Source organism: Mastigoproctus giganteus, chromosome 3 (assembly GCF_048544385.1).
Source record: "Mastigoproctus giganteus isolate SK-2022 chromosome 3, ASM4854438v1, whole genome shotgun sequence".
NCBI classification, from domain to species: Eukaryota; Metazoa; Arthropoda; class Arachnida; order Uropygi; family Thelyphonidae; genus Mastigoproctus; species Mastigoproctus giganteus.
In genome coordinates, this window is record NC_143577.1 from 214351393 (window position 1) to 214370686 (window position 19294).

The 19294-nt window shown below is 38.8% G+C and overlaps 1 protein-coding gene across 1 annotated transcript in view; it reads right to left on the minus strand.

The window, feature by feature from the left end:
- Positions 1 to 19294, minus strand: part of PIG-A (phosphatidylinositol glycan anchor biosynthesis class A) — a 145897-nt gene that overhangs the window by 32547 nt on the left and 94056 nt on the right. The window contains exon 9 of the mRNA XM_090370858.1: positions 15779 to 15861. Coding sequence (XP_090226984.1) covers positions 15779 to 15861 — 83 coding nt within the window. The remainder of the gene's footprint in view (positions 1 to 15778; positions 15862 to 19294) is intronic.

The window sequence follows — 19294 nt, forward strand, 5'->3', positions numbered from 1 at the left end:
CCCTTGCTGAATAACTCCTCATGTGTGAATGTCGATGCAAAATATTCATTTAGTTTGTTAGCTACCTGAGCAGGATCATCAACAGTTGACCCATCAATATCAAGTGGACCAATCTGATTCATCCCCTTCCTTCTAGAGTTTACATAAGTAAAGAACTCTTTGCTGTTTTTCTTTGCATCCCTTGCCAAGGATTTCTCGTAATCTGCCTTCGCCTGCCTAACCTCCTTTGTAACTTGGTTGCCTATCAACTTGTATCTATCATAGGCTTCTGTGTCATGTGTTAATTTGTAAGTATCCCATGCATTTTTCTTCTCTGCCATATGCCTCATTAGTTCATCTGACATCCATTTTGGCCTAAACCTTGAACAATATTTCTTAGTTGGTATGTAAAGCCTAGTAGCTTCCAAGATAAGTTCTTTGAATGCTTCCCATTTTGAATTTGCTGTTGGTAACATCATCAGTTGGTCCCACTGTATAGAATTTAAATACTGTCTCAGTCCATTGTAGTCGCCTTTACGGAAGCAATAACCCTTCCCTTTACCCCTAATGGTAGTTACCTCTTTGAGTAAATCCCACTTCAGCACACTGTGATCACTGCCACCTAGTGGTTCATTTATCTGCAGATTCTTAATGCAAGAAGAATCACTGCTGATAATCAAATCAAGAGTATTACTCCCTCTAGTTGCCTCCCGAACATGCTGATGTAGAAAACAATCATCCAATAAATCCACAAAAGCCCTGCTAGTGTGTGAGTAACCAGCCCCCAAATTCCAGTCAATATCTGGGAAATTAAAATCTCCCATTATAAGACTCTCTGATTTACTGGCCCACTCTATATCCCTGTACAGTTCCTTATTATACTCATCAGAGTCATTAGGCCTATAGCACACTCCTACTCTCAATTTTGATCTCCCAATGCTTATGTCACACCAAACTGACTCAACACTGCACTGTCCAGCGATGTCGACTGGCTTCACTTCCTTGGTTTTTATGTGTTTCTTAACTAATAGCATAACCCCTCCCCCCTTCCTATCCTGTCTATCCTTTCTGTAGACGTTGTACTCCCCAAATTGCAGTTCTGCATCCCTTATATCTGTGTGACACCACGTCTCTGATATCCCAACAATATCTGCCTTTGATGTTTTGAGCAATACCTCAAATTCATCAAATTTATTTACTAAACTCCTAGCATTGGTGTACACGCAAGTATACCTGCACCTGTTTCTATTCTTAGCTACCCTAACACAACCCATGTGTTTACTTGTACCGCAATGGCTCCCAGCAGTCTCCGAAATACCATGCATCTTGTTTTTCAGGCTTCTGCTCATTCTAATAGAAGCAGTGCAAGAATCTCTTTCACCTCTGCCAGTGGCTACTGTCAATCTATTGGTCTTTGTCTCCCCCCAAGCTAGCAGTTTTCCGACCCACCTAACACTGCCTCGATAGCATCAGCAAATATTCTTGCACCCTTTCTATTTAAGTGTATCCCATCCCTGTAGAAGCAATCTCTCCTGTTAACAAGTACAGTCCAGGCTGAAAAAAATTCTACCCCTTGAGCCTTGCACAATCTTTCCAGGGCCGAATTGATCGACAAGGCTCTCATCATATACTCCCTCCTATCGTGTCTGGGCAGAATTGCAGACACTTTCAAATTCAACCCTAATTCTCGGCTTTTGTTCAACAGTTACTCTCCACAGGATTTTATTTGGCCTCTGTTTAGGTATCACGTGGGTTCTTGTGGGGGTCCATTCCTTCGAATTCTGTTAGGACTTTCTTCCACACGTCTTCTATTCCAGATATGAATTGAAGACGTGTGGAAGAACGCCCCAACATGTCTTCATCACTTTACACTTTGGCTACTCTGGGTTGTATTTCTTGGTCTTCCTCCTCTGGTTCCATATTGATCATATTCTTTGTTCTTTGTAGTTGATCACTCACATCCTGCTTGATTTTTTCCATGATGGCAGGAGCTATTAGGTTCTTCATGACGATGGTCCTTCTTTGGTCTGCAAATCGCTGTTCGGTGACCGGAATATCTGGGAATCGTTCCAACCACATGGTATTTAGTCACGACCTGTACATTATAATATCAGTCTCTAGCCTGGTTATTTCACAGCATGCTCGCATGATGTACTTATTCATTTTGATGCTCCACATCATGCATTGCCATCTTCTACCTTCCTGTGTGGTCACTAGCGCAGTTGTGCAGCAAGCACTTCCAGTTGGTGGGGCTGGATGGTCTTGCCCTTCTCTTGTGGGAGCCATATGGGGGACAGCACCATCTGCTCCACTGTCTTGCTCAGGAGACTGTCTCCAACTTTTCAAGCTGACTCCTGTGCCTGACGGCTGAATGCGAGTGACTTTATCCTGTGCCACTCAATGCAGTATGATTAATATTTCTCTGTGACATCATCCATCTATAGAGGTGGACTTGTTTAGCTTCGGCTTATGTCCAGTAATTTTTTAAGTTCTCGCGAGTGACACCAGATGGCGCCACTATCCGCCTCAGCTGCTACTCTGTCCTTGGGAAAGGTAAGTCCAACAGGTGCCTCCATAGCCAGATGGGCAGGAGCAGCAGTGCATAGCACATGCTTCTTGATTAGACTGGGATTCGAGCCCGTGACTACCAAATACGGAAAGGTCAGGGAATGACCACTGCATATCCCTGGAGCAATATCGCCTTAGTTGTTAATGCTCCTAAAAACCAAATAACAACAACAAGTAAGTCCAATGGAGCAACTTTTGCAATTTTTTTTTTTTTTATTATTATTATAATATCGGTCTCCTAGCATAACAAACCCGCGTTTGCTCCCACCAAGGCGGGATTCGAGCCCGGGTCCATCAGGCTGGTAGTCCAGTGTCTTAATCACTGAGCCACCGTGCCCCCTTATTATTATTATTATTGCTGCACTTATATTATTTCTCTTATAATAGGTGTTCACTGGGAGACCTATTGCTTCTAGGCTGTTACGTATGGTCGTTGGCACCATACCTGTGGGGGTGAAATGATGATCGGGATGGTCGTTACTTGTTGCATATGCCACATCTCTTTGATCTCCTGTCTTCGGTTCGTGTACTTCCTGATTTTTTTCCCCATGGGTTTTCTGCAGGTTGCCAGAGTTGGGTACCGCTATGTCAATTATTTACCACCGTAGGCAGAGGATTGTGATTAGTGGTTATTCTTCAGATTGGGCTTATGCATGAAATGGGGTTCCCCAAGGATCAGTAATGGGAGCCTTGTGTTCTTGATTTTCTTAAATGACATTGACAAATGGTAGAGGACATGATGTCAAAGGTTGAGAGAGTAGTTAATGATCAGTGCCAAGGAGAATGTCTTCATGATGACTAAGATAGACTTCAGGAATGGTCATAAAAGTGGCAGCTATGTTTTAATGTGTGACAATTTGGTTATCATACAGAGATCAGAAATGAACAAAATCAATGAATAAAAGGTTTAGGAAACGAGAAATTTTGGAGACAGAAATGAGGAATGCAGAAATTTAGAATACAAAGTGTGACAAGACTGCATGCAGAGCCACTACACACCAAGCACCACTGTGAAACAAAGGCACAGCAGTTGACCTTGAACTTTTCCCTAGTTGTCTGCCAAGTCATGTTCCAACACCTTTATTCACTTTGCAGTGAGACAGGTCTTCATTACCTTGTGTTTTTCCAGTTTGCTGGAAAAATGACAGACAAAAGAACTGAAAAATGAATGAACCTCAAATTTTTAACAAAACTAAAGAAAACACCAACTAAAGTTTTGAGCTGCTACATTAAGTTTATGGGGAAGATAATATGTCAAGAGCTCATGTGTTTGAATGGCATAAATGATTTTTAAAAGAAAGAGAGAATGTGGAAGACAATGAACGACCGGGACGCTTGATATCCACAAGAACTGATGAGAATGTGGACCGGTAAGGACACTGATTAGAAGTGATCACCATTTAAGCATTATAATGGTTGCATCAGAACTCAACATGGACAGGGAAACAGTTAGATAAATTTTAACTGAAAATGTAGGCATGAGAAAAGTGTGTGTCAGGATGGTGCCCAAAATTTTGAATGGAGATCAAAGAATGAGATGACTCCAAGTTTGTGAAGTTGTTTTGAAAAAGAAAAAAAATAATAATAAAAAAAATAAAGAAGATCCAGACTTTCTGAGTAGTACCCAGACACTAAAGGATAGTCAGTGCAATGGAAGACAAAACAATCCCCCATACCAAAAATAGCTAGAATGTCAAAATCAAATATGAAAATTGTGCTTCTTGTTTTCGTTGATATTAAAGGAATTATTATGACTGAATACGTCCCACCAAATCAGACTGTCAATTAAACATACTACATTGAAGTTCTGACAAGGCTGCATGAAAAAATGAGAAAGAAGAACCTGAATTGTGGAAGGATAGTTGAATGCTCCATCAAGACAATGTTCCAGCACACAATGTGATGTCTGTTCAGTTTCTGGACAAAAAGCAAATCCCTGTGTGTGAATATGCTGTACCCAGACCTAGTTCCTTGACTTTTTTTCTCTTCCTTAAAACGAAGAGTGTACTTACAGGAACCCATTTTCAGTCCACTGAAGATACTCAGAAAAAAAATAACCAAAGTGTTAAAAGGGCTTATAAAAGGCAACTTCCAGAAATGTTTCTGTGCTTGGAAGAAATGTATGGAACAGTGTGTGCAAGCCAAAGGCAATTATTTTTAAGGGGATAATGTGTAAGGTACGAAATATTTCATTATATTTATTTTATTGCAACAGTCTTGTTATTTAATAGTCACACCTCATATGTGATTCCAGAAATAGGGATCACGATTCAAATTATGGTGAAAGAGGTTTGAACTGAACTGTAGGAAGCTTTTTTAGGCGGCAAGTTGTTAATGACTGGGATAAGTTGCCTCCATGGATAGTTGAGGCTGACAACTTGAGGAAATTCAAAAGTCAGCTGGACAGATAACTATTTGAAGAGGGATCAGATAGATCAAATAGGTCTCATTGGGGTGTTTCATAAATTCAAAGTGAGGATGGATGGTTGCAGAATATATGTGTGCAAATTTGTCTTCAGCCAGCATTTAGCTGATTGAAACAAATTTCCATCTGTTGTAGAAGTGAGTAGGTTGAATAAATTCTAGGCAGATCTAGAGAAACATTTAGATAGGATGAACATGTGATGAAGGAAGTGTTGGTGGTTTTTTTTTTTTTTTTTAATTTCTTTTTTGTTGATAAACCGAAGTTGGGAAGAGCGTTTTAAAAATTGAGCCAGGCCACAAAAAGACTTGTATCAGTTGCATATATGGTCTGTAAAATGGCAACTAAAGTTTAATTCTTGAAATGCAAGTTATGCATTTCGGGAAGAGAAGTCCTGGAATCATGTAAGAGCTAGGAGAAGAGGGGATAAGAGTGAGGTATTAGCATTAGTTGAGGCATATGATGCAAAAAAGCAAGCTTATATAACATCAGCAAAAAAAAAACAAAAAACCTTTCTTACTTCACCCATCCATTTGTCCACGTCTTCCTTAAATTTATTTAAGCTATTGACTTCCACAACGATAGATGGAAGTTTGTTCCAGCAATCAACACCCACTGGATAAAGGCACATTTCTGCACATCTATTCGACAACTGTCTTTCCCAGTTTCAGTTTATGTTCCCTCAGGGTTGTAATCTGAGTGAGAGGAAGAATGCCATCAGCACTGAGCTTGCTCAAACTATTCAAGGCCTTATACACCTCAATCAGATCATCTTGCAGGTGCCTAGTCTCCAAACGTTGCAATTTGCAGAACTTAGCCTTTCTTCATAACAGCTCCCCTTTGTTCCCTTCCCCAGTTTTGTTGCCCTTCTCTGTACTCATTTGAGAAACTCTACATCCTTCCTAAAATGAGGCCTCCAGACCTATATGCAGAACTCAAGGTGTGGCTTGACTACTGCCTTATACAAAGGGGATAATCACCTCCTTATCCCTGCAAGCAAAATTCCTACATACCATTGACAAGACTTGTATAACCTACTCTGGCAGCCCAACTGCACTGTTCAGAATTCATATGTGACTGCACAATTAACCCCAGTCTTTTTCATTCTCCACTTCCCTGAGTGTAGTATCACATGTTGGAACGTTTCTCTTGGGTTACTACTACGACATGCAGTACTTTGCATTTGTCAATGTTAAACTTCAGTTGCCACTTCTCAGCCCATCTGCCTAAATTTTCTAGATCCCCTTGCAGCATACTGTCTTTACTGTCATTAACCTTTGTATAGCCTATAAACTTGGACATTAAGCCTGATATACCTTCATCGATATCATTGATAAATACACAAAACAACAATGGGCCCCTGCACCAAACCCTGGAGAACTCCACTAATAACATTAGTCCACATAGAGAGCAGTGTCCATTTATTATCACTCTCTGCCGTCTCCCACTGAACCATCCCTATATCCATTGTAGCAACTTGCCCTTAATACCATACCGCTCCAGTTTGTACAGCAGTCTTCCATGTGCAACAGTATCAAAAGCTTTCATGAAATCCAAGTATATGATATTGAAATTATTTTTTGCATCCAGTTCCTTTGTGACCACATCGTAGTATCCAATAAAATTGGACAGACAAGATCTTAGGATTTCTCATAATCAGCCTTCGCTTGCCTAACCTACCTTAACAAATCCATGCTGTTTTTTTTTTTTTGTTGTTAGTTATTGGCACATCAGCTTCTGTGGCCATAATGCACCTCCCAAAGTTTTTGTATTTTCTACTCTGATCTAAGCCCGAGGCGGGATTCGAACCTGCAACCTTTGGGTTGCCAGGTAGGCACTTTACCCACCCAGTCGACAACCCATGCTGTGTCTGAACTATTACTGCAGTCTTGTCTAGATGATCCTGCAATGTTTCTTTAACCAGTGACTCCATTATTTTCACCAGAATAGAAGTTAAACTAACAGGTCTATAATTATTTGGGGATACATTTGCACATCTCCAGTCCATGGGGATCTCCCTGGATCTAAGGATGCACTCATAATTATGTCTGAGGGTTTGCTTACTTCCTTCGCTGCCTCCTTCAATATAACTGGATAGCTTCCATCCACCCAAGGTGCCTTTTTTTTTATGTTTAACTTCAATTATTTCTCCTCCACTTTGCTCTCCATTATTACAAAATCATTTAGCTCCCTGTTAGAGTTTAGTAAACTGCTGTCCCCCACTTCCTTCCTTACAGAATTCCTCATATGTGAATGTAGAAGCAAAATATTCATTCAGTTTGTCCGCTATCTGAGCAGGATCATCAACAGTCGAACCATCAATATCAAGTGGACCAATCTGATTCAACTCTTCCTTCTAGAGTTCACATAAGTAAAGAAGTCTTTGTTGTTTTTCTTTGCATCCTTTGCCAAGGATTTCTCATAATCAGCCTTCGCTTGCCTAACCTCCTTTGTGACTTTATACAGACTAGCTTATATCTACCATAGTCTTCTGTGTCACCTGATAATTTATATGCATCCCATGCATTTTTCTTCTCTGCCATAAGCCTCTTTAGTCCATCTGACATCCATTTAGGTCTAATTCTTGAACAGTATTTCTTAGTTAGTATGAAAAGTCTGGTAACTTCCAAGATTAATTCCTTGAAGGCTTCCCATTTAGAATTTGCCGTTTTTAACATCAGTTGGTCCCACTGTATAGAATTTAAAAACTGTCTGAGACCACTATAGTCACCTTTATGAAAGCAAAAACCGTTCCCTTTATCCTTGATGGTAGTTACATCTTTAAGTAAATCCCACATCAGTATACTGTGATTACTGTCAACTAGTGGTTCCTTTATCTGCAAATTCTTAATGCATGAATATCATTGCTGGTAATCAGATCAAGAGTATTACTCCCTCGGGTTGCCCCTCGAACATGTTGCTGTAGAAAACAATCGTCCAATAAATCCACAATAGTCTTGCTAAGTCTTGCTTCAAGTGACCAACCCACAAGTTCCAGTCAATATCTGGAAAGTTAAAATCCCCCATTACAAGACATTCTGATTTACAGGCCCACTATTTCTCTGCACTATTGTTCATTGTACTCATCAGAGTCATTAGGCCTACAACACACACCTACTCTTATTTTCTCTTTCCCAGTGTTTATGTCACACCACACTGACTCAATATTGCACTGTCCACCAATGTCCACTTGATGCACTTCCTTAGATTTTATGTGTTTCTTAACTAACAGCATAACACCTCCTCCCTTCCTACCTCGACTATCCTTTCTTACACATCATACTCTCCAAATTCCAATTGTACACTGCTTATATCCGTGTGACACCATGTCTCTGATATCCTAACAATATCTGCCTTTGATGTTTTGACCAGCAATTCAAATTCATCAAATTTATTTACTATACTTCTAGCATTGGTATACATGCACTTGTTCTTACTCTTAGTTACTCTAATACAGCCCATATATTTACTTGTTCCATGCTCACTCCCAGCACTTCTTGAATTCCCCAGAAACTTGCTCTTTAGGCTGCTGCTAGTTCCAATAGAAGCAGTGCAAGAATCACTTTCGTCCTCTGCCTGCGGCTACTGCTGATCTTTTAGTCTGTGAATCCACCCAAGCTAGCAATTTTCAGACACACCTAACACTGCCTTCATAGCATCAGCAAATATTCTTGCACCCTTTCTATTTAAGTGTATCCCATCCTTGTAGAAGCAGCCTCTCCTATTAGCAAGCACAGACCACACTGAAAAAAAATTCTACCCCATGAGTCTTACACAATCTCTCCAGTGCCAAACTGATTTATAAGGCTCTCATCATATATTCCCTCCTATCGTGTCTGGCAGAATTGTAGATACTTTCAAATTTAACCTTAACTCGCAACTTTTTTTCAACATTGACCTCTACTTGTTAAGTAAATCTGCAGATCTCTTACTCTTACTATTATGATTCAGTTTGGCATGAAATTTTCTATACAGCATAAACAGGTGGCTAGAAAGGCACATATTGTACTGTGTGATTTATAGGCCTTTGCTAGTAAAGAGAAGCATGTCATTATCCTTCTTTATAAGGCAATGGTTAGAATGCATTTGAGGTCTGGAGACTACACCTAAAAAAAATACATAACTTCCAGAGAGGGTTAGGAGAAGGACAATCAGAATGGTAACGTTCTGGTTGTCGAGAACAAATGAAGAATGGCTTTGAAGCTGTGGACCGCAAAGTTTGATAACTAGCCATCAAAGGGGGAGATCTAATTGAGGTGTATAAAGGCACTGAAGGGATTGAGTAAAATAAAAGAGGAAGGTCTGCTCTCGCTCATGTTTAAGATATAAATTAGAAGAAACAAATATAAAATCTCGTAGAATAACAGAAGATTGGAACCCCTGAAGTTCACCGGCAGTGGTTTGTTGAACATTGGAATAAGCTGCCTCCTAACCTGGTGGAGCCAGTGATTCTGACTAACCTTAAAGCAAAATTGGATGATTACCTTGTGGGAATGGGAATAGTATAAATATTCTTTTTTTACTATTATTATTATGTATTTTTGGTTGATATGGAAAATATTTGATTAAAGAGGCCTGTGCGCTCTGGATTCATTATGAAACTAAAATTATTGTAACACAGAGTGAAAACGGATACAAAAATAGATTTTGACAAGTTTAATAATGGGAAATATACATATATTAGATTAGATACATACAAACAAAGAGCTTTCGGTTGTTTTGTCAACCTTCCTCAGTTAAAATGACAGTTAAGAATGGAGCATGAGGGCGTGTACTGCCAATCTTGTATGTGAAGTGCGTGATTAACTGTTGGAGGTTGAAGCCTGTGGCTGTAATGCGTGCGGACGTTGCCAGTGTTTGTCAGTTGTCAGGATTGCTGTTTCGATGATAGGGTGGACTTGATATCCACTGTTCCTGTTGACTGAGGTATTGGAGCATTTGATGTTCAACGATTCCAACCAGGCACGTCGGCGATAGTGGCAGGACTTAACCACAATCACAACATCGCAATGTGGGTCAGTGTCATGGTGGGTTGCCCAAACGTATTTGGCAGTAGCTGAGTGCTCCACAGCTAAGCGGATTGCTCTTTTGTGTTCAGAAAGGCGTTTTTCTAGTCGTCTTCCAGTTTTCCCGATGTAACAGCTAGTGCAGTCACAGCAAGAGATGCAGTAGACCAATCCACTTTGTAGTAAGGTGGGGACAGGTGTTTTTACCTTAGAGATGAGGGATCGTAATTTTCTGCCTGGGAGTTGTACACATTTTATCCCATGTGATTTTAAGACTCTACAAACCTGTTGTGATAGGTTTGGGTAGTATGGGATAAAGGCACTCGCGGCTGAGTCATTACCTTGGATGTTTCTATTGGTCGTTACGTGGCCATGTGTCTGTAGGTCACACCAAGGGATCGCACGAGGTGTGGGATAGCCACACCTCGTGCGATCCGCCATGACTTTAACAATTTCGGTGCGTCTCTCATTTACAGAGCTAGAGTGTGTCCAGGCATGAGTTAGCAAGGTTCATGCAGTGGCAAGAAGATGGCTACTACGCGCATGTGCTGACCAGAAGTTGGTAAATTGGCCAGCACACATTGGTTTACGATGGACAGTTGTCTTCAAGTGCGTGCCCTCGCTCCGGATAAGGGTGTCTACATATGGTATGGTGTTGTCGAACTCTAGCTCGATGGTGAATTTTATGAAAGGTGACAGAGAATTGAGGTGGTGTAAGATTCGGTCTCCTGAATATCTGGGGAGATAACCACAAACACATTGTCCACATAGCGACACCAAAAGGTAATGGGATCTAGTACATTTGTAAATGCACGACTCTCTAATTCCTCCATCGTGATGTTTGCTGTGACCGAACTAACTGGGGAACCCATGGCTGTGCCGTGTACTTGTTGGTAAATGGAGTCATTGAACATGATTGCACCGCCTGTTAAGCACAGTCTGAGGGCAGTGGAGATATCGTCTGGTGTTAGTTTGGTTCTGCTGCCAAGGGTTTGATCTTTATCTAAGAGTTGCTTTGCACGTGTGATGGCAAGTTCTACTGGGATGGAGGTGAAAAGTGAAATGACATCAAATTATGCCATGATTTGAACTTGTGAAATGGATATGGTTCTGATCCGTTCTATTAATTCATTACTGTTAGAGATGGTGTTGGTGGTCTTGCCTACTAGGGGAGAAAGGAGCCCCGAGACAAATTTAGCTAATTCATAGCTCAGTGAGCCACAACAGGAGACAATGGGTCTTAACGTTGTACCTTCAGAGAATCTGAACACTATTGTACACATCAAAAACGTAAGTTCGATGCTTTAATTGGTGAATCCCGTCAATTTCGTCATCAGCACAATACCCCTTCCACAAATTGCACAGATTTTGTATTGAACTTGAGCGACAAACAGTTATCTACAGAACAAGTAGACCTGTTGACTCTAGGTATGAAATTTGCTGTTCTCCCAAGAAACCACCAATTACTGATATTGCCTTAGGCGTAGAAGCGTGTTTAACATGCTTCCCTGAAGATGTGGCAAACACAATTCGCCTAAAAACTGCAGTAATTTTGCACCCTGCTCGCCCTGCTTCTTCCAATCTCAACCACAAACAAATTTCTGCCCTTAAGACACTGAAACAAGACTCATCCATCGTCATCCTACCGGCAGATAAAGGACGTTGAACAGGACGTTGAACAGTCGTAATGAATCGAACAGATTACGAGACAAAAGCCTTGCTGCTTTTGTAAGACACTTCTGTTTACCAACCCTTAACCGTTCCTCCCATCAAAGCTTTGGAACGATGGGAGTCGAAAGTGAACATCCTCGTCAACAGTTGGCTTAAACCGAAGAAAATAACAGAATCAGCACACAGTCACCTCCGTGCCTCTGGCTGCCAGATTCCACAGTTCTGCGGACTACCGTAAGTTCACAAAGAAGGTACACCGTTAAGACCCACTGTCTCCTGTTGTGACTCACCGAGCTATGAATTAGCTAAGTTTGTCTCGGGGCTCCTTTCTCCCCTAGTAAGCAAGACCACCAACACCGTCTCTAACAGTAGTGAATTCATACAATGGATCAGAAACATATCTATTTCACAAGATCAAATCATGGCATCATTTGATGTCATTTCACTTTTCACCTCCATCCCAGTAGAACTTGCCATCACACGTGCAAAGCAACTCTTAGATAAAGATCAAACCCTTGGCAGCAGAACCAAACTAACACCACACGATATCTCCACTGCCCTCAGACTGTGCTTAACAGGCGGTGCAATCATGTTCAATGACTCCATTTACCAACAAGTACACGGCACAGCCATGGGTTCCCCAGTTAGTTCGGTCACAGCAAACATTGCGATGGAGGAATTAGAGAGTCGTGCATTTACAAATGTACTAGATCCCATTACCTTTTGGTGTCGCTACGTGGACAATGTGTTTGTGGTTATCTCCCCAGATATTCAGGAGACCGAATCTTACACCACCTCAATTCTCTGTCACCTTTCATAAAATTCACCATCGAGCTAGAGTTCGACAACACCATACCATATGTAGACACCCTTATCCGGAGCGAGGGCACGCACTTGAAGACAACTGTCCATCGTAAACCAATGTGTGCTGGCCAATTTACCAACTTCTGGTCAGCACATGCGCGTAGTAGCCATCTTCTTGCCACTGCATGAACCTTGCTAACTCGTGCCTGGACACACTCTAGCTCTGTAAATGAGAGACGCACCGAAATTGTTAAAGTCATGGCGGATCGCACGAGGTGTGGCTATCCCATCAATACCCTTGGTGTGACCTACAGACACATGGCCACGTAACGACCAATAGAAACATCCAAGGTAATGACTCAGCCGTGAGTGCCTTTATCCCATACTACCCAAACCTATCACAACAGGTTTGTAGAGTCTTAAAATCACATGGGATAAAATGTGTACAACTCCCAGGCAGAAAATTACGATCCCTCATCTCTAAGGTAAAAACACCTGTCCCCACCTTACTACAAAGTGGATTGGTCTACTGCATCTCTTGCTGTGACTGCACTAGCTGTTACATCGGGAAAACTGGAAGACGACTAGAAAAACGCCTTTCTGAACACAAAAGAGCAATCCGCTTAGCTGTGGAGCACTCAGCTACTGCCAAATACGTTTGGGCAACCCACCATGACACTGACCCACATTGCGATGTTGTGATTGTGGTTAAGTCCTGCCACTATCGCCGACGTGCCTGGTTGGAATCGTTGAACATCAAATGCTCCAATACCTCAGTCAACAGGAACAGTGGATATCAAGTCCCCCCTATCATCGAAACAGCAATCCTGACAACTGACAAACACTGGCAACATCCGCACGCATTACAGCCACAGGCTTCAACCTCCAACAGTTAATCACGCACTTCACATACAAGATTGGCAGTACACGCCCTCATGCTCCATTCTTAACTGTCAATTTAACTGAGGAAGGTTGACAAAACAACCGAAAGCTCTTTGTTTGTATGTATCTAATCTAATATATGTATATTTCCCATTATTAAACTTGTCAAAATCTATTTTTGTATCCGTTCTATGAATTCATTACTGTTAGAGATGGTGTTGGTGGTCTTGCCTACTAGGGGAGAAAGGAGCCCCGAGACAAACTTAGCTAATTCATAGCTCAGTGAGCCACAACAGGAGACAATGGGTCTTAACGTTGTACCTTCAGAGAATCTGAACACTATTGTACACATCAAAAACGTAAGTTCGATGCTTTAATTGGTGAATCCCGTCAATTTCGTCATCAGCACAATACCCCTTCCACAAGTTGCACAATTAGCGAAAACTAATTTTAGTTTCGTGGAAAATATTTACTTGCTTGCATCAATCAGCCTTATTAATACTAATTTGGCATTATGCTTTGGCTGCCTTTTTAAAAGATTTCATTGATTACTTAGTTTCTATGAAATATTTTGGGGCTTTATGTCATCATTTTATTTCCCAAGGTTATATCCCTTCATTTGAGGCGGGGTCTCCCATCTTGATCAGATGAAAAATGTAGTCATCATATAGCATTCCTTACAAAAAAAAAAAATATATATATGGAATAGACTTTAATATATATGCAGTTTTGTTAACCATGTGATGTTCTGTGTCTTCCCTTAATATACACTAGTGATTTTAAAATTTTTGTCATTTGAGGTGCTTCTTGAGAGAAAAAAACACTACATTCCATTAGGCTGAATAGAGTTTAGTTTTGTTTAGTTTCTTAAACTGGTGGCACCTCTTTAAAGAAACACGTGGCACTATGGTTGAGAATCACTGCTATATACAGTATATAGTGTCCTACGTCATGTCTTACAAAGTTCACATCATGAAAAGTTGGCGATTAACTTACTCTAATGACTGGACAATAGCTGAATAATATCATTAACTTTCTTAGTGTTTATAAAATTTTTGCATATCCCTTTCTTTCCCCCACAAATATTAAAAAATAAATAAAAAAAGAATTCATAAAAAAAAAAAAATCTCCCTCTTAGTTAGTGAAAACAAGACATTCATATGGATACATTCTTAAGAATAATCAATGTAGATGACATGCATCCCCATTTGTTTACTCACATATATTAGAGAAAAAAAGTCTTCTATCTGGTCACAATTTTTACAATGAAGTATCCCAAATCAACAAAAGATAAGTCAACCAATATTATTCATGAAAACTTCTGAATTCTCTCTCTCTTTCTGGATGATCAATATTAATACTGATAAAAAAATTCATTTATCTATATGATTTTTTTTTTCAAAAGACAGCTAAAAACACTTCCAAAGACATAATACACATTAACCCACACTTTTATTACTCAACCAGCAGTAAGCTTATATAACTGCTGGTTGAGTAAAAAAATAATTGAACCTCTCTGTTCAGTTGGCATAACACGCCAAACTGCACCAACTGTAGCATTTCTGCACTTCATTTAAATTCTTACAAGTTGTTTGTTTTTTTTTTTTTTTTTTAGGAGCATTAGCAACTAAGGCCATATTGCTCCAGGATATGCGGTGGTCATTCCTTAACCTTTCCGCATCCTCCGTATTTGGTGGTGACGGGCTCGAACCCCGGTCTAATCAAGAAGCGTGTGCTACGCACTGCTGCTCCTTCCCACCTGGCTACGGAGGCGCCTAATTCTTACAAGTAAAAGTTCTACACTTTTAAATACTGAAATGATATTAGTTCTGATATCTATGAACTTGAGTTCTCTTCTAAATTTTATTTTTGAAAATCAATATAACAATGATAATAATTCTTTCCTTATCAGTATCACTGCTTCATTCTTGTTATTTTTGTATTGTCCAATAACCCACTCAGTTGCACAAACTCACTCAGCCTGTTTTGTTTCTGGTAACACTGTTCATGCTTACTACTTGAAAACAATTATCAGATGTTTTAACAATTGAAATTCTATTTTTTACAAAATAAAATTATTTAATTTGGGTGACAATATTACCAAGTAAGACTATTTTAAATATTCTCTGCAATAATACAAAATAAAATAAGGTAATTATGAAACTGGCATTTGATCTTTAGAAATCTCTTTAATTATCATAAAACAATTATTGTAAGAGATATACCTCCTGTACCATAGACCATTCTCTCATGTCCATAATCCCTTGCTATTGGATCTAAGTGATCTGAAGATAAGAAACCTCATTATGAAGAAAATATCAATTGTATCTTTCTTACTTTATCAAGCAGAAGAGTTTTCATTGCAAACAAAAATTCAGAAAATTTTTAATTTTTTATGCAACTTTAACACTAATATTTAAGAATCACAGGTGAAAATATAACTCACCCACAGGCTGCAGCTTCGACAATAGCCATACAAAATGCTTCCGTCAGTGAAGCATTCAAATATATATCACCTTGAACTAAAACCTGCAAATAAAATATGTATTAAGCATATATTAAAATACTTGACAATGACATTTTTTTATTACAGAATCACAAACTAATAAGGAAAAGTATGAAAAAATAATGCATGTGTAGATTTGCCAGCTTTTAGAAATTGTAAACCAGAAAGTGCAAAGTGTTTCTTAAATTGCACATTTTTAGTGAGAATTGTTATTTATGTGTTAGCATAAGTTAGGCTTAATCCTCAATTTGCATTAATTGTATTGACAAAGAAATTTTTCCACAGTAGGAAATACAGATAATTTAATTTCTGCTACTTGTCTGTAGTATTTAATAACCCTTCTACAGACACACTATAGTATCACAGCATGAATTTCAAAATTCTTCATGTATGAGGTTTGGCAATAAAGTACCCGGACTAATGCAATATAAAAGGAACACAAAGTGAAGGGGCTCAAAAATAGTTTTATTTTTATTCAATGTAATCACTACTTGATTGAATGCACTTATTACACCATTCTAAAAGTTTCTAAAAATAATTAGCAAAAAGAGATGATGCTCAGTTCAGCAGTTACATTTTTCTTTATGTCCTCAACATCCTGAAATCTCTTTCCTTTGAGGGCAGTTTTCACCTTGGGAAAGAGGAAGAAGTTTGCTGGTTCTAGATCAGGAGAGTAGAGTGGATGGTTGGTCTGTACAATGCCATATTTTTTTTTAGAAATGTCTTCATAACAAGTGTGCAAAATGGGCAGAGCCATTGTTGTGTGACAAGAACCAGCTGACCTACTATCAAAATTGCAGTCTTATCTGGGAAATGCACTTCAATAGTCTTTGAAGCATTTGTATATAGAACACAGCATTGACTCTCTCTCTCCTTCAGGTAAAAATTCCTTGCAAATCATATCCTATTTATTGAAAAGCATGACCAACATCATCTTGATCCTACACTTCTGTAAACAAAATTTTTGGGCTTTGGTGAAGATTTTGAAGTCCACTGCATGCTCTGTTGTTTTGTCTCTGAGTAGTACTGAAACACCCAACACTCATCTCCAGTGCCAGTACAGTTGAGGAAATTAGAATTATCTTGATAAGTCTGAATGAAGTCTTTGCATGATGATAGTTTTTGTTGCTTCCGTTAGGCACTAATTTTGCAGAGACCTTCCTTTTTCTCAAATCTTTTAGAATTAGCATTAGTAGAGGCATATGATGCAAGAAAGCAAGCTTATATAGCAGGCCTGGGCAAACTTTTGGGCTGAAGGGCCACAATAGGAATTCAAAAAGAAGGCGGGCCGCACGTAAAATACTATTTTTAGATATATATTATTTGTTATAATGACGAGGAAATATAACAAAAAAATTATTCTCTAACAACCAAGAATTTAATGAGATGAATGGAAATGTTTTACATCTTTTAAAATTTTTTTAATTTCGGGTGTTAATTTTGTAGTTGAGATTCTTAAAACTGCTTGTAAATGTTCATCGGTGATTGATTGTAAAGAATTTTTATTTAGATTCATGATGGAAAATGTTTGTTCACATATGTGAACAAACATTTTCCATCATAGATTGGATTCCAACACAATCCATTTTCCATCATTTGGATTCCAACACAATCCAAAAATAACCAACATTTTTCGGGCAAAATCTTTTAAGTTCGTCGAATTTGTCAGAATTAAGAGTAGTGTAAAATTTATAGATTTCCTCACGACGGTGTAATTCCCTTAAATCGGTATCACACTGCAGATCTATAATCTGAAGCTGTAGGTCACTTGGTGCACTATCAATTTCTATTGAAAATGGGTTGGGCACTATTGCCAAACTTGTCTCAATTTTTCGGAAGTCGCCAAATCGTTGTGAAAAGTCGTCATTCAAAGCGTTGATAATTTCACAATATTTTTCAAATTTACTTTCTAGAATCTTCAGCAACTTCATGGTTGGAAAGTGGTCTACCTTGTTAATCAATAAATGTCAAAGGATCAACTGGAGTTTTAATTGAAATCCATTCAAACTTTTTATCATATCATGGGCGTATAAATTTTTCCCTTGTAACACGGTGTTGAAAGTATTTAAGTGTGTTGTGATGTCTAGGGTAAACACAAAATCACAAATCCAGTTATTATCAGTTAATTCTGGAAAGTCCATAATATTTTTCAGTTTTAAAAATAGAACGATGTCATCTTTAAGATCCCATACTCGCCAAAGAACTTTTCCTAAGCTAAGCCATCGAATTTGGCTATGATAAGGAATATCTGTGTACTCGGATTCAATATCTTGAAGAAAATTAACGAATTGTCCGTGTTTCAGGCCCCCCCCTCGATTGTATTAAATTTACTAGTTTAATAATACAAGATGTGACATGTTCAACTTTTAACACATTTTTACATAATACTTGTTGATGTATAATACAATGAACTGTAATTAAATTATAATCAGGATAATTTTCACAAATTTTATCCTTAATTTTCTTTAACGCTCCAACATTTTTACCTATCAAACTTGGTGCTCCGTCAGTTGTTACACTTACCATTTTGTTCCATTGTAAATTATATCTTGTTAAGCATTTTTCAACTTTTTCAAATATATCAGCTCCCGTTGTTTGGTCTTTAAGAGATTCCATTGAAAGAAGCTCTTCAATAATTTCAAAATTAGAGGTACATCCACGTATGAAAATTAATAACTGCGCAGTATTCTTTTGGTCGTTACTTTTGTCGAGAGCTATCGAGTACCATGTTATGGATTCTAATACTGATAATAATTGCTCATTCAAATTTGTATCGATACATTCAATTCTTCTTACTATGGTTCACCGAGATAAACTTATATTCTCAAATTTGCGTTTAATGTCAGGACATTAAACAGGACACAAGCTTCGGTCATACATTCTTTAATATAGTCTCCATCACAAAAAGGCTCGTTGCTTTTTGCAATTATATGAGAAAAAAACAAAACTTGCCTCTACCGTAGCTTCTTGTTCCTTAGAATTTTGAATAAATTTTGAATCAATCCATCAGCATTGAGCTTGCTCAAACCATTCAAGGCCTTATATACCTGAATCAGATCATCTCACAGGTGTATAGTCTCCAGACACTGCAATTTACAGAACTTAAGTCTTTCTTTGTAAGAGTAACCCTTTGTTCCATTCATCAATCTCATTTCCCTTCTCTGTACTCGTTCGAGCAGCTCTACATCCTTCCTAAAATGAGACCTCCAGACTTGTAACCGTATACTCAAGGTGTGGCCTGACCATTCCCTTATACAAGGGAATAATCACTTCATTATCCCTGATAGAAAAATTCCTGTATATCATTGACAAGACACCATGAGCTATTTTTGCAGACTATCTGCACTGCTCAAAAAACTTCATATCTGACAGCACAATTACCTCCAGGGCTTTTTTATTCTCTACCACCCTGAGTGTATTATCACACAGTTGATATGTTACTATGGGGTTACTGTT